The following is a 12,706-nucleotide window of genomic DNA, read 5'->3' on the forward strand; positions in this document are numbered from 1 at the left end:
AACTTGTTTCTAAAGAAATGATTGCCTAAAGGCAAGCAGACTTGTGCCCTTCAGTGCTGCCAGTCAGGTAAAGGTTTGACAGATTAAGTATCCATTGTTTGTAATACCAGAGGATTTTCTGTTTTTAAGTACTCTGAGCTCTTAGCAAATCCAGATTTTGAGACAGAACTGCTTTGTTCCTCTTCCCCAGTCTAAGAAGACAGATATTTATATTAGTAGAGAAGTTATCCTATGGCAAACAGCAAGGGAAGTTTGGGCATGTTAATTTTGTCACAGGGAAAATTCAATACATTAGTCCTATGTTTCTCACAGAAGACATTTCTGATCTGTTTGTCCCCTATATATTTCAAAATAAAATGAAAGAGTTTGGGATTCAGTTTCTTGGGCCTTGCTAATCTGATCATAAATGAAATGCATAAAGCCAAGTCTGAAGATGTACACCACATATCTAATCTGCCATCTAACCTTCACTTGCCAATCTGTGGTATTTACAGAGTGCTGATCACTAAATTAGGCATTTATCTTCAATGACACAAGACAGACTAAACTTTGATATGATGGTGGGCTCCATACTACATTAAATATTATCATCTATACCACTCTTTCAGCTGGGGAGGGGGCTGAAGGGGGAGTTCCTTTTCAGTGCCACTCTGGAGATGGCATTGCTAGCCAGGAACATTTTCTAACTGTGCTTTGCATCATTTTTCACTTGCTGAGCAATAATAAGTGGTACATCTATCTGCATTTAAAATGACAGAAGGTGCCTGTCCCAGTGCTGATAGGGGTGACTGTACAAACACCATCTACTCAGTGGGGGAGCTGGAGAAAAATGGCACAAACCTGTACAAGGTCACTTCTGGTTTATTTTAGAATCTCTACATCCCAAGGTGTGCCCTTATAAAAAATGACAATTTACCCTTGTAAAAAATTTAGTATAAAGAAAGCAAACAATTGCTTTTGGGCAGCCTGAAAGCCATTCATGTCTCCAGATTCATGTCCATTTCCAAACATGACTTAAACCAATCCCTTACCTGTCACCTGTCCCTGCACACCTGCTATGGTGTGCAAAGTGCTGAAGAAGGCTCTGACCCATGTGACTGTGGGGCAGGTTAGAACTATTAAAAAATTGTGCAAAGAGTTTACTTATCCAGCTGGACTTATTTGTTTTGCTTGTTTGTTTGTTGTTTTGTTTATTTGTTTCTTTGCTTTCTTAAACAACATGAACAGACATTTTGGGTTTATTTATGCACATGTATTCAAAGAAATCTATTGCTTCTTTAGATTTATAAGAAGCTGAAGAGTTAAGAAATATGTTCCTGTGTCATCCCTTCTTCTGCCTGAGGAGAACTGCTGAGCTGTTATTTACTTTCTGTGCTAATATTTTAGTCTCATATTTGTTATAGCTCCAGATGGCACATGTTTGCATTCACATTTGCAACAGCTGAGATATAGTCAGGCAGCATAATAACTCTAACAAAATGTCCTTGGTTTAAAATGAAGATGAACTCTGCCCCTACTTCAGCTAGTGAGCAGCACCTGCCAAAAAGTCACATTAAATGCTACCCCAAGGTTTCTTGAAACAAAGAATGAGTTAAATATGATGCCTTGGATATGTTTTTAGGGAGGGGGCTCCCCAGAAGTCCTGTTTTGCATCAAGGTTTGGGGCAGAAGTTCAGAGACACTTGCCTTCTATCTAACTCAGCCACCAGAGGCAAATTTAAAACAGGCCTAGTTTCAAGGTTAGAAAACATTTCATGGCAGGGCAGCCGCCTCTCTATTAGTTTGCAAAGTTATTCAAATGGCTATCATCAAAAAGATGCTGATTTTATCAGACATAACCAACAAAAGCATTTTAAGCACATGCTTACCCTCAATCACTTGAGCTTCAAGGTAGGCTAAGCATGTTTAAATTAACTGGATTTGTTATTCATGTAGATTTACTTCAGATATTAGGGTCAAATCCTACTTTACCATGGCATTCTCATTGTTTCAGAACTTGTTTAAAAGATGAGCAGGCTTCAGTGTGGACTTGGTATTTCCCAGTATCTGCCTAGCCAAAGCTGGCAGTCTGAGTGGTAGCTTTTAGTTTCTCTGGCTGAGAAATGAATGCCTTTATAGCTCAAGAAAGATGGAGGGAATTGAACCCTTCTAGAAAGATAATGGTTTTATTGCTGTTTCCTTTTCTTAAGGCTGTTAGAGAGGTCAGCTGCCCTCAAAAGTGCCAGTGACACGGAATTCACCCAACCTCTCCCAGAAAACACATTGTATAAAACTCCTAGAGATTCCTGTTCTGAAGTCATATGGATGTTTATAGGCCAATAAATGTTTTCAAGTGAGACCAGAGTGATAAGAGGTCACTGAATCAAGGAAAATGTGCTCATATCAAGGTGGTGTGACGCCAGAAAGGCTGCTGTCAGTTTCCTGGGGAGGCATTTCCTTCTTAAAGCCCATTGAAATAATAGCAGAAGATTCTTCTCCTCCAGAAACACATCTGCCTCCAATCTTACCTTTTAGGAAAGTAGGAGAGTTCCCATCAATGCTTGGAAATAACAATTACTATAAATATGGTGTACATATGTACAGTCCAACATTTATGTGCTTGTATATATGGACACTCTACTATAAGGACAGTGTCAGATTTCTGTTTCATAGTTAAATTATTATAGTATTTTAAACGACTCACAGCATTGAGTGAACTGCTCTGAAGAGCAGTGCCTTCAAAGTTTGAGAATATCAATGTCTGCTGATGGTACAAAATTATTTGGAGGAAGACAGGACTTTCAGAAGAATTGCCGAAAGGCTTCATGAAAATCATCAGCTAGATGTCAATGATTATTAAGAATATATGTATATGCATATATGGCAAAAGATGCACATAAACCACTCCTGACTCTACTCTTGATGAAGTTAAGAGCCTCTGAACTGATGACCATCACTCAGGAATAAAACCTGGGGGCTGTGACTGTTCCACAGCAACAACAGCTCATTGTTCAAAAGTGACTTCTGAGAAAGGCATCCTGTCTCTGTATAAATCCATGCTTTCCTAAGTCCTGGATACTGTGTCCTGATACTTCATGCACATCCCTCTAAAGAATATCTTAGAAAAGCTGTAGGGCTAGGAAAGATTCAAATAAGGTTAACAAAATGAACAAAGGTCTTGTGTCACTCTACAGAAAGAAGCTACATCTCTTTAGTTTGGACAAAGGGAGTGTTACTGCGATTTATAAAGCAGACCAAGCAATAGGATGAATAGGGATTGATTGATTGCCCTTTTCCCTCCAATAAAAGAGCAAGAAGGCACCAGATCCTGTAAATGTAATGTTTGATTAAGTTTTGTCTTACTTACAAGCATCCACAGAGAATTCCTTGATGTAGACCAATGTGGATGTTCTTGTGGCTTTAGAAGCAGACTGCATAGGAACAAAGGTTAGAAATTAATTTAAAGTTATTAAATGCACAAAGTGATTCTGGTTCAGGATTTCCCTAAGATACAAATTATTCAAGGCAAGAAAAACAGTCATGAGAAGAGTATCATACACTGTTACTGAAAGATTCATGTTGGGCTACTGCCAAGGCAATAAGTATGTCATGCAAGCTCCTCTACTATCTGACAAGTCTCTTCAGACTTCCAGGTATTCCATGAAGTGATTTAATGCTATGGACTATGAGCCAAAAATAGTACACGTCTTATAAGTTTGGAGCCGATGAGATATTTATTATTTTAATTCCCAGCAATGGGGTGAATATACATAGAATGGCTTAGGTTGGAAGGGACCTTAGAGATACCTAGCTCCAACCCCTCTGCCATGTGCAGGGACACCTTCCGCTGACCAGGCTGCTCAAAGCCCTTCTAACCTGGCCTTGAACACTCCCAGTGATGGAGCATACACAGCTTCTCTGAGCAACCTGTGCCAGTGCCTCACAGTAAAGAATTCCTTCCACATATCTAATCTAAACCAAATCTCTCTCAGGTCTTTTAATTTTGTGTGTGAACTTGGGACACATTTTATTGTTGTCCAAATGGCAACACTTGTGCTGGAGAAGCAATTCTGATGGTTTCAGAGAGAATGTGGTGGCAGTGAGTGTTTGTGGGCATGGGTGTCTCCTAGGCTGAAAAGGTATATAAACGCAAAAAACAAAAAATAACACTGATGTGATTGTGTCTTATTGTTCTCAAACCAGCATGCTAGAGACAGCTAAAATAGATAGAAATCCATGGGGATTTATCATCTCACAAAATTGGGTTTTGTATTGTATTCTTCCTTAACATTTGAAAGTACAAAGTATTGCTACTGCAGCATGGAGACAGATGCTTTATATCTAAGTGCATGTGGCTGTAACCATTCTATAGGTAAGATTTAGAAAGAAAAATTAACTATTGCCTAATTTATGAGTATGGAGCTAAATCTGGCTGCTGGTCTTCTACCTTTGAGAAAATTGGGTCACACAGGCAGTCAGTTTTGAATCGGGATGACCAGGATCAGTTTCACCTGCAATTCAATATTGACTCATAATTATAAGTAATCATTTTCTCAGGAAATCTGATAATGCATAATGCATCCTAGGCAGTCATACTGGTGCAGTGACCTTTACTCTTATTTTTGGTAAATAGTCACAAAGTTATTATATAATTATACATATATATTTATATATACACACTGGGAAATTCTGAGAGAAAGAAATATAATTTGCTTCTGCCTCTTAGCTCTATACACAAACAAAGGAAATAAATGATGACAAATAAGAATGGTATCCAATACCATATGTTGCTGACATCAGAACTCTGCATATGACTGATGGAGACCTCAGAAGGAAAAAAGTAGGAAAAGAACCAATTTAACCTGAAGGAATTTTCATAAGCACAGTTAATAGGAGCTGTGAAATAATGGCATGTACCAAGAGAGTGAAATGGTTAAACATTTGATGTTGCTCTTGGAGCACAGGAGCTGGGATGCTCAGAACTCTGCTGCCTAGATTACTGAAACACCACTCACTCACCAGCAGTTAGGAGACAGAACTCCTTTTCACAAGTAAACTCTCTGCAAGAATGATTGTAGCAAGCTCAGTCAGTCTTTCTAGTCAATGTAATTCATGCTGAACCTCAGATGGCAATGCCCCTGTAACTGGAGTTCATTCCATTCAGCCTCAGCCCCGCTTGAATTTACATCATGAATAAGAGGGAGGGCCTTTCTGGGGACCTCTTGGGGATTTCTCTTTTGCTGTGCCATTTAACTTACAAAATTCTTTGATACCCAGCAATGGACATTAGCAGGGAGCTGTTGAATGAATGGAGAGGTGGACAAGCAAATACCACCAGGTATTCAGTGCTGTGTGTGCCCTGACCCTCCACAGCAGCCAGCAGTCACTGCACCTCAGCAGCACTACACTCCTAAATTTCTCAACTTTGGAGCAGACATCTCTTACTCCGCTTTTTGCCTCCTCAGAAGGGGAAAATTTTGCAACATAAATATCACGAAGAGGTAAAGAATGTACTTCTTAAAATAGCTCAGCATGGAAAAAACCCAACCTGGTGTAGCAAAACACAAATTTGCAGTTAGGCATCTGATGGCCGGGGGAGGCCTTTGCACACCAAAGGCTTGGAGATCTGGCAGATAGAGACCTTCAAGCTGTTGTTTTTAATGCCCAGTTTTTGCTGACACATGCTAAGAGCCCAGATGGTAGGAATGCATAAACATCATGCTTGGTGAAAAAAACTTAGTACCTTTTCCCCTGCATAAGAGCAAGCAAGACAGTAGAGTGTGAAGTAACAAAAACTTGAAGTACCAATGTCTTCTTATTAAGGGTGAGTTGCTTTCATTCCTGCTACCTAGTGTTCCCTGATGTTGGCTGAAGAGTCCTGACAATTCAATCATTCAGCTCTTGTGCTGCTACAAAAGTTCCCATGTACACTAGTACGAATTTCCATTTTTGTTTCATCAGTTTCTATGAGGAAAATTTAATTACACAGCCTGTCTGGGAGAAATATTCTGAAGGAGGAAGCTGTACTGGATGTCTTGTGTTGTCTTGTTCTACATCAATGCCCAGGTGCCCAGGCTGCTCAGGGAAGTGGTAGAGTCACCATTCTTGGAGGCGCTTAAAAGCATGTAAATGTGGCACTTGAGGAATGGATTAGTGGTGGACTTGGCAGTGTTGGGTTAATGGCTGGACTTCATGATCTGAAAGGTCTTTTCCAACTTAATCAATTCTATGACTTAAGCCTTCACATTCTGTGTTTGAAATTATCATTTGTGAACTGCAAGAGAGAACACTGTCATGAACTCCCAACAGCTGACATTCTCTGAAGTTTCTCTCAAATCTCACAGAAACCTGAGGTAATTGTGAAACCCAGGATTTCCATCTCCAGGACAGTCCCCAGGACTGGCCCATGCCAGCAGCCGGCAGCCACGCCCCATTCCAAACACACTGGTGCAAGTAAAGTTCAAGGTAACCTTATGGATCAGGGTCATATCACCTTCCAACACCTGCCCAGGTCTATATAAGCACACAATGCCTCCCTGTGTGGCAGAAGGGCCCTCCCCTGCTGCTGACGCACAGCTCCAGACATGCTGCTTCCTGCCACAGGGAACTCTGACTGCATGGCCACCGACATCCCTGCTGAGAAATGTGGGAAATGTCAGTGTGAGACACTCCATTCTAAAAGCATCCTGTACCAGATCCTTAACAAAGAGCATGGAAGTGAGACCAAGTGGCACCAGCAGCATTGCAGCCCCCACTGCTCTGCAAGAAGCAAATGCTGCCCTTGTTTGGACAGAAGAGTTGTCCTGAGAACACCAGAAGCCACATGCAGAAGAGCTTCTGAAGTGCTGTTGAAGACTTCAACTTTTATTAGAAACTTACCTTCTTTTTATCACATGCCTTGGGAGGATCAGTTTGTCCTCATACAACAGAACTGGGTCCCCCTTTTTGTCCTGGGCATGGCACAAGAAGGAGTGGATTTTGACCTGAGAGAGGTTCCAGCCACCAGTTTATTGAAAAAAATCCTCCTCAATCAGTCTTCAACAGCTATGAATGAACTGGGCAGCTCATCAGCAGGAGCATCTTTCACAGAAGTTCAGAAGATGAAGAATTTATTGTGGAAATTCTGGGACCTGGACATAAGTGCAAAAGAATATGCCTATCTTAAAGGAATTATTCTTTTTAATTCTGGTAAGTCCTCCCAGAAATTACACAAAATATTATGTGCCTAGAAAGATATTTGACATTTTTTTATTTACGTAGAGAAAATGTTTTGTTTTACTCATTTATATGAATAGATAGTTAAATGTTCTCAAAAACCTGTATTCCCTGATTTAACAGTTTTTCTGCCTGATGTGGTTTATTTGGTTCCTTGGACATGTGCAGTACGTCACCCCCTGTAAGCCAAAACAACTTCTAACTGAAAAATTGTAAGTCATAAAGATTTGTGTAACTTCAATGACTTCCAGTTCAAAGGTAATACAGCAGCCTGGGCACATGATGTGAGCTTTAGAAATATTTTAACAATGGCTTCTTCAGTAAGAAGAACACAAGAAAACAACCATCTGATTTTCATCAGTTAGGCAAAAGGATGCTGTGTTGAGTTTACACAGCTTTTATGTATATTTATATAATTTAGTATCTCTACTTTCAAAGCCTGGGACAGCAAACTAAGACTTCTGATTGCATCTGCTCACCTCTGATGCCAAGTTCAGGCTCCTTAGGAAGGAAGGTTGCCTCAGTCAGCACCATGGAGTGCATGAGTAACTAAAAACTGAGCTCCAAGTCCACCAAAGTAAATGGAAAGACTTATTGACTCCAGCCTGCTCTGGCTCAGATGCCCAGCTCCTTCCACAGCAATCACTGCAGCTGGCTGCACTGTCAGCAGTGTGCTGTACTTGGGGATGCACCAAAAGGATGCTTGAATGCCTCAGTTATTCCATTATATTTCTCATGGTGGATGGTTTATAGGCTGCTCAAAGGCTGTGTGACTTTATAGTTGCTTCCAATGGGATTCAAATTCTGTTTCTTGAGGTGTAATGTCATCCAGATGCTTGGTATTGCCTTGAGTGTCTGTGCTGCAGCAGCAAAGCAGAAGAGTTTGTTTCAGTGCAAGCTTTTTTCACAATAAAATCAGGCTAAAAGAAACCACTGTTTATATCCAGGGGGATGATAAGAGGAGAAAGGCCTCATCTGCAGCAGCTTACAGAGTTTAACTAGCTGGCATTTTTATTGTCTCTGTGGGTAAAATGCAATATTCACTTAAGGAGAAACAGCAGTAGCAGGGTTATGTTCTGGATTTGAGCCTCCTAAAGGCCTGCTGCTTCCCCAGGGTGCTGTATGAGAGAGCCAGCAGCCCTCAAAGCCGTCTGCAGACACATTCCACAGTTTCAGGAATGACACAGCTCTTAGCTGGGATGACCTGATTCCCTGGAATATTTCTCCATCAGCTGCAGAAGGCAGCCTGGAGAACAACAGTTAAGCTTAGATTCAGTTAAGCCTCTGTATGAAACAGAGTCACCATCTAAATCTGGGCTGAAACAGGTACTCAGGACTTAAACACAGCCCAAACCACCCTTTGCTGCAAACAAATCTGTGCAGCTCTTGTTTCACAACTACTACTTTTAATAGTTTTCCAACACTTTCCACCAAACTCAGAAAATGTTTTCTACATATTTGCAACACATTTTCAAACTTTTCAAGTTTTGGCTTGATGTTTGGCCAAATGTTACTATTTTTGCAGGCCTCAGTATAAAAGACTTTCAGGAAGCCACCAGCAGTGACAATGGTAAATTAGCTCTCTTTTGGATTATGGAGTGCCTCATTACCACCACCCTTAATGTTTTACTTCCATTGAGACCAGCAAAACTGACTGAAGCAATGGGGAAGGGCCAGGACCAGAGTGGTCCAGAGCTGGTCATGAGCTGGAGTTCCACAGGACATCCAGCTGCAGCAGCCATCTTTTGGATAAGAAGCATGACAACTATGCAAAGCTCTGCTTGTACCCTGAGTGATCTCTTGTGGCACAGACATTGTGCTGACTATGATTAGAAAAATCCCTTTGGCAAGAGGGTGTCAGGCAGCACAATGGAGCATAGGTCCTCCTGCAAGGATCATAGCATGCTTTGGGTTGGAAGGGACCTTAAAGATCACCTAATCCAACCCCCCTGCCATTGGAAAGGACACCTTCCACTAGACCACGTTCCTCAAAGCCCCATCCAGCCTGGCCTTCCGGCCAGCCCCTGGGGCTGCGGCATTCACAACATCTCTGGGCGAGCTGTTTCAACACCTCACCACTCTGACAGTAAAGGATTTCTGCCTACACATCTGACCTAAGCCTACCTACCTTCTTTCAGTTCAAGGCCATTTCCCCTTCTCCCATCATTACAGGCCCCTGAAAAGTCCCTGTCCAGCTTTCTTGTAAAGCCCCTTTAGGCACTGGAAGGCTGCTCTAAGGTCTTTCCAAAGCCTTTTCTTCTCCAGGCTGAACAACCCCAACTCTGTCAGCCTATGTTCATAGGAGAGGTGCGCCAGCCCTCTGATCATCTTCAGGGCCCTCCTCTGGAGTCATTCCAGCAGGCCCATGTCCTTCTTATGATGAGGGACCCAGAGCTGGAAATAACAACAGAATCTGTGCAGCACCTCTGTGTGGGAGGCTCTGGCTGGGTTACTGATTGACCACATCTGGGCCAGCAAGAACCTGCAAAGAAGAAACTGCACCAGCCCCTGAGGGGAAACCAGCGCCTTACATCAACAGAATCCAGACTCTCCAGAACATACTGGCATCCCCACTCTTCCCAGAGGAGCTTTGGCTGGGTGGCTTTGGAGCTGTCTCAGTGTCTGTGGGTGAAGGGTCCAGCTGCAATGCTTTCTCTACTTGGAACCAGGCAATAAGTCAAAGGAAGGAGCAGGTAGGACTGTTCTGCCACACAGGAACAGCACAGAGTGAGGTGAAAACATTTTTGTGTTTTTGACAGTTGTCTGAAGAGCAATTGGGACTGCACAGTGAAGAGATGGGAGCAGTGAAAAGCAGTGCTGTTATTATATCAGTGCCATATATATACATATTTATGTACACATATATATTCAAAAATTCCATCAAGGCTGTGACAGGGCTTCTGTTAAAAAAAAAAAAAAGATACTCTTAAGAGGTTTAAGAGTTTTACAGTTCAGCTGGAAACATGTGTTTGACTGAATATTATTGCAACATATCTCAGAACAAGAAGTGTCTCATAATGTGTAAATTAAAACCAGTATTTGGTTACATAGAAAAGAAGACCAAATGAGGAAATTAAGCATATTTGAAGAGATATAAACTATTGCAACTTCATCCTGAATCCACAAAATCCTGACAATTTCCTTTCCATGAAAAATCTAACATTTGGAACCATCCTCACAGCTTGCAGCTGCTGGTAATCCTGGGGGAGATGATGGCTTTTGCACACATTTTATTTCTGGCTAGCCTGGTTGCAGGTTTGGCTGAGGCTTCTTCTCCTCTGGCAATGGTGTCTAAGAAGAAGGGACTTGCTGAAGGCTGACAACAGTCAGCCAGTTACGGACTGAAGGAAACCCAGCCAGGCTGGTTTTGCCCTGGTACAGGGCACTAGGCAAGAATGCTGAACTGCCCACACTGAAATGAATGATACTGTGAGAAACACACCTGGTGTGAACTATTCAGATTCTATTCCAGGGAGGTATGGGGTCAGTCACTGTAAAAGTTGCCAAATAGTGTGTTCTACCCTCTGTCCAGACTGCAACAGTTCTAGGAGAGAAAAGATATCCTTAGAGAGTGAGGACATGAGGACAGGAGGCAACAGGTTGCTGAGAGCTACATGGCAAGGCACTCTCTTCAGAGGCAAAGGATGAAGATAGGGTGTCCTTATCACTGAGTTCTGGCACCCACAAACACCCTCAGTGAGCCAGCAGGTCACATGCTATGGGAGGTATGTGATTGAGGCTCATGACCATGACTCCATAGGGCAAAGGCCTCTCCTTCAGACACTCCTCTTGCTGAGGCACTCCTCTTGCTCTTTTTAGACTGTAAATGAAAATACCTAGATAGTGTGGTGAACCACAGTGCCCAGCTTAGTCTAGTAAGCAGAGGCAACATTAGGAAGGAGATGGGGCTGGGTGTACTGGAAACCTACATCTTCAGGCTGTGAGCCTGCTCACTGCTCCAAACCATCATCTCCATCTCCTGCTGTTACCTAGGTAGGGTGGATTAGAGCTGGAATATTTCCATGTGCCCAGACTACTGTCTCAGCATCATTTGGTGGGTAGACAACACTACAAAACTTCTTCTCCATCTGTACTGAGTCAAAATTACCTGCTGTTACCATTTCAAAGATGGATTTTAATGTAATGGGCTAGATTCCAATGTGATTACAATGCTCATTCAAATTATTGAGCCACACATACCTTCTTTTTCCAAAAAGTATGTTTAGGAAGTGTTTATTTTTTTTCTATGGAGAAAGTAGTCCTATAAGCCAGAAATCCAGACACCCATCATTACAAAAGACACAGAACAGAAATGTTTACTCAGAATTTGTTATTTTACTTTTTGTTTTGACAGAATGTCATGCCCTGAAATGTCTCCCTTATGTACAATCACTGCAGCAGGAAGCTCAGAAAGCCCTGATGGAATTTATCTCAACAATGCTCCATGGGAGCCTCAGCAGGTTTGCTTCGATTCTTCAGCTACTCACGTCTCTTCGAGACATTGATGCAGATGCTATTGAAGAGCTCTTCTTCAGGCCCATCCTAGGAGAGGCCACCCTAAATGTACTACTCATAGAAACCCTATATATCAAGCCAGACTGGCTTTGAAAACAAGTGACATCTGAGCAATAAAATACTTCATTTTGAAGAGATGAGAGAATATTATGAGCTAAATAAACACATTTCAAGCAAATCATTGATGAATATTTGTAAGCCATATATGCTTCAATGATGAAGTAATTTTGTAACATTTTATAATTAAAAGCAGAGAAAATTAAGCATTTCATGATACTGTGTGCTTTAAAAACCCCTTAGTCTAAGTATTTAAAGATTGTCTAGGAGCACCAGCATACTTTCCAGTTGTGCTAGGTTCAACTGTAATATTTCTAGTGAGCTTTTTTCCAGCTGTTTATGCTTTTGGCTTTAAGGAACAGGGGCAATGGTAAATTTTATTCAGTTGAAGATAGATACATAAAAGGCTGGTCAATGGTAAAATCAGTATAAATCCTTCCTTTTCCTTGTCAGTCCCTGACCCCAGTCCCTTTTCTGTTTCACTGAGAACTCTAGTCCTTGGCTGTAATTTCTGGATGGAGCTTCCCCTTACTAACTGCTTTTTTTTAGGTTCTTTTCTAAGTCTTGCAGCAAACTGCGGGCATTAAATCCTTCTCCCATTATTTACGAAGTCCTTCCCTAACTGAGGAACTAAACAACAGGAATCAAAAATTTGTTGACTGGACAAAAGCCATTGTTCAGGACTGTTTCCAGAATGGGCTGAAAGTTACTGTGTCATGCCATAAGTGGCAGAACTAATGTAGCCCAGTTTCCTACACATTTAAGACCTTTTCCCTTTAGCCCTGCCTGCACCCTTCTATAATTACCCTCACTTCCTTCCAAATAGATGTCAGACATTCCTTGGACAGCAGAAATGCTAAATATGGTTTCCTACAGATGTGTACAATCTGTTCCTGCCTCTCTCACTGAAGGAGTTCCATGTTTCCACCTCCAAATGCAC

General features: G+C 41.7%; 1 protein-coding gene across 1 annotated transcript; it reads left to right on the forward strand.

Moving 5' to 3' along the window:
• The first annotated feature begins 6,596 nt into the window (after positions 1 to 6,596).
• LOC135446331 (nuclear receptor subfamily 0 group B member 2-like) lies at positions 6,597 to 11,951 on the forward strand. Its single transcript, XM_064710101.1, has 2 exons — positions 6,597 to 7,167; positions 11,549 to 11,951. The coding sequence occupies exons 1-2, from the start codon at positions 6,597 to 6,599 to the stop codon at positions 11,800 to 11,802; spliced, it is 825 nt and encodes a 274-aa protein (XP_064566171.1). The 3' UTR covers positions 11,803 to 11,951.
• Positions 11,952 to 12,706: the final 755 nt, after the last annotated feature.

The sequence above is a fragment of the Zonotrichia leucophrys genome, chromosome 3, assembly GCF_028769735.1.
Source record: "Zonotrichia leucophrys gambelii isolate GWCS_2022_RI chromosome 3, RI_Zleu_2.0, whole genome shotgun sequence".
NCBI classification, from domain to species: domain Eukaryota; kingdom Metazoa; phylum Chordata; class Aves; order Passeriformes; family Passerellidae; genus Zonotrichia; species Zonotrichia leucophrys.

Excerpts from the sequence above, each read along its gene's own strand:
- LOC135446331 (XM_064710101.1), top strand. The coding sequence starts at position 6,597 with ATGGCCACCGACATCCCTGCTGAGAAATGTGGGAAATGTCAGTGTGAG. Across the intron at positions 7,168-11,548 it reads AATTATTCTTTTTAATTCTG|AATGTCATGCCCTGAAATGT; the intron begins GTAAGTCCTCCC and ends TTGTTTTGACAG.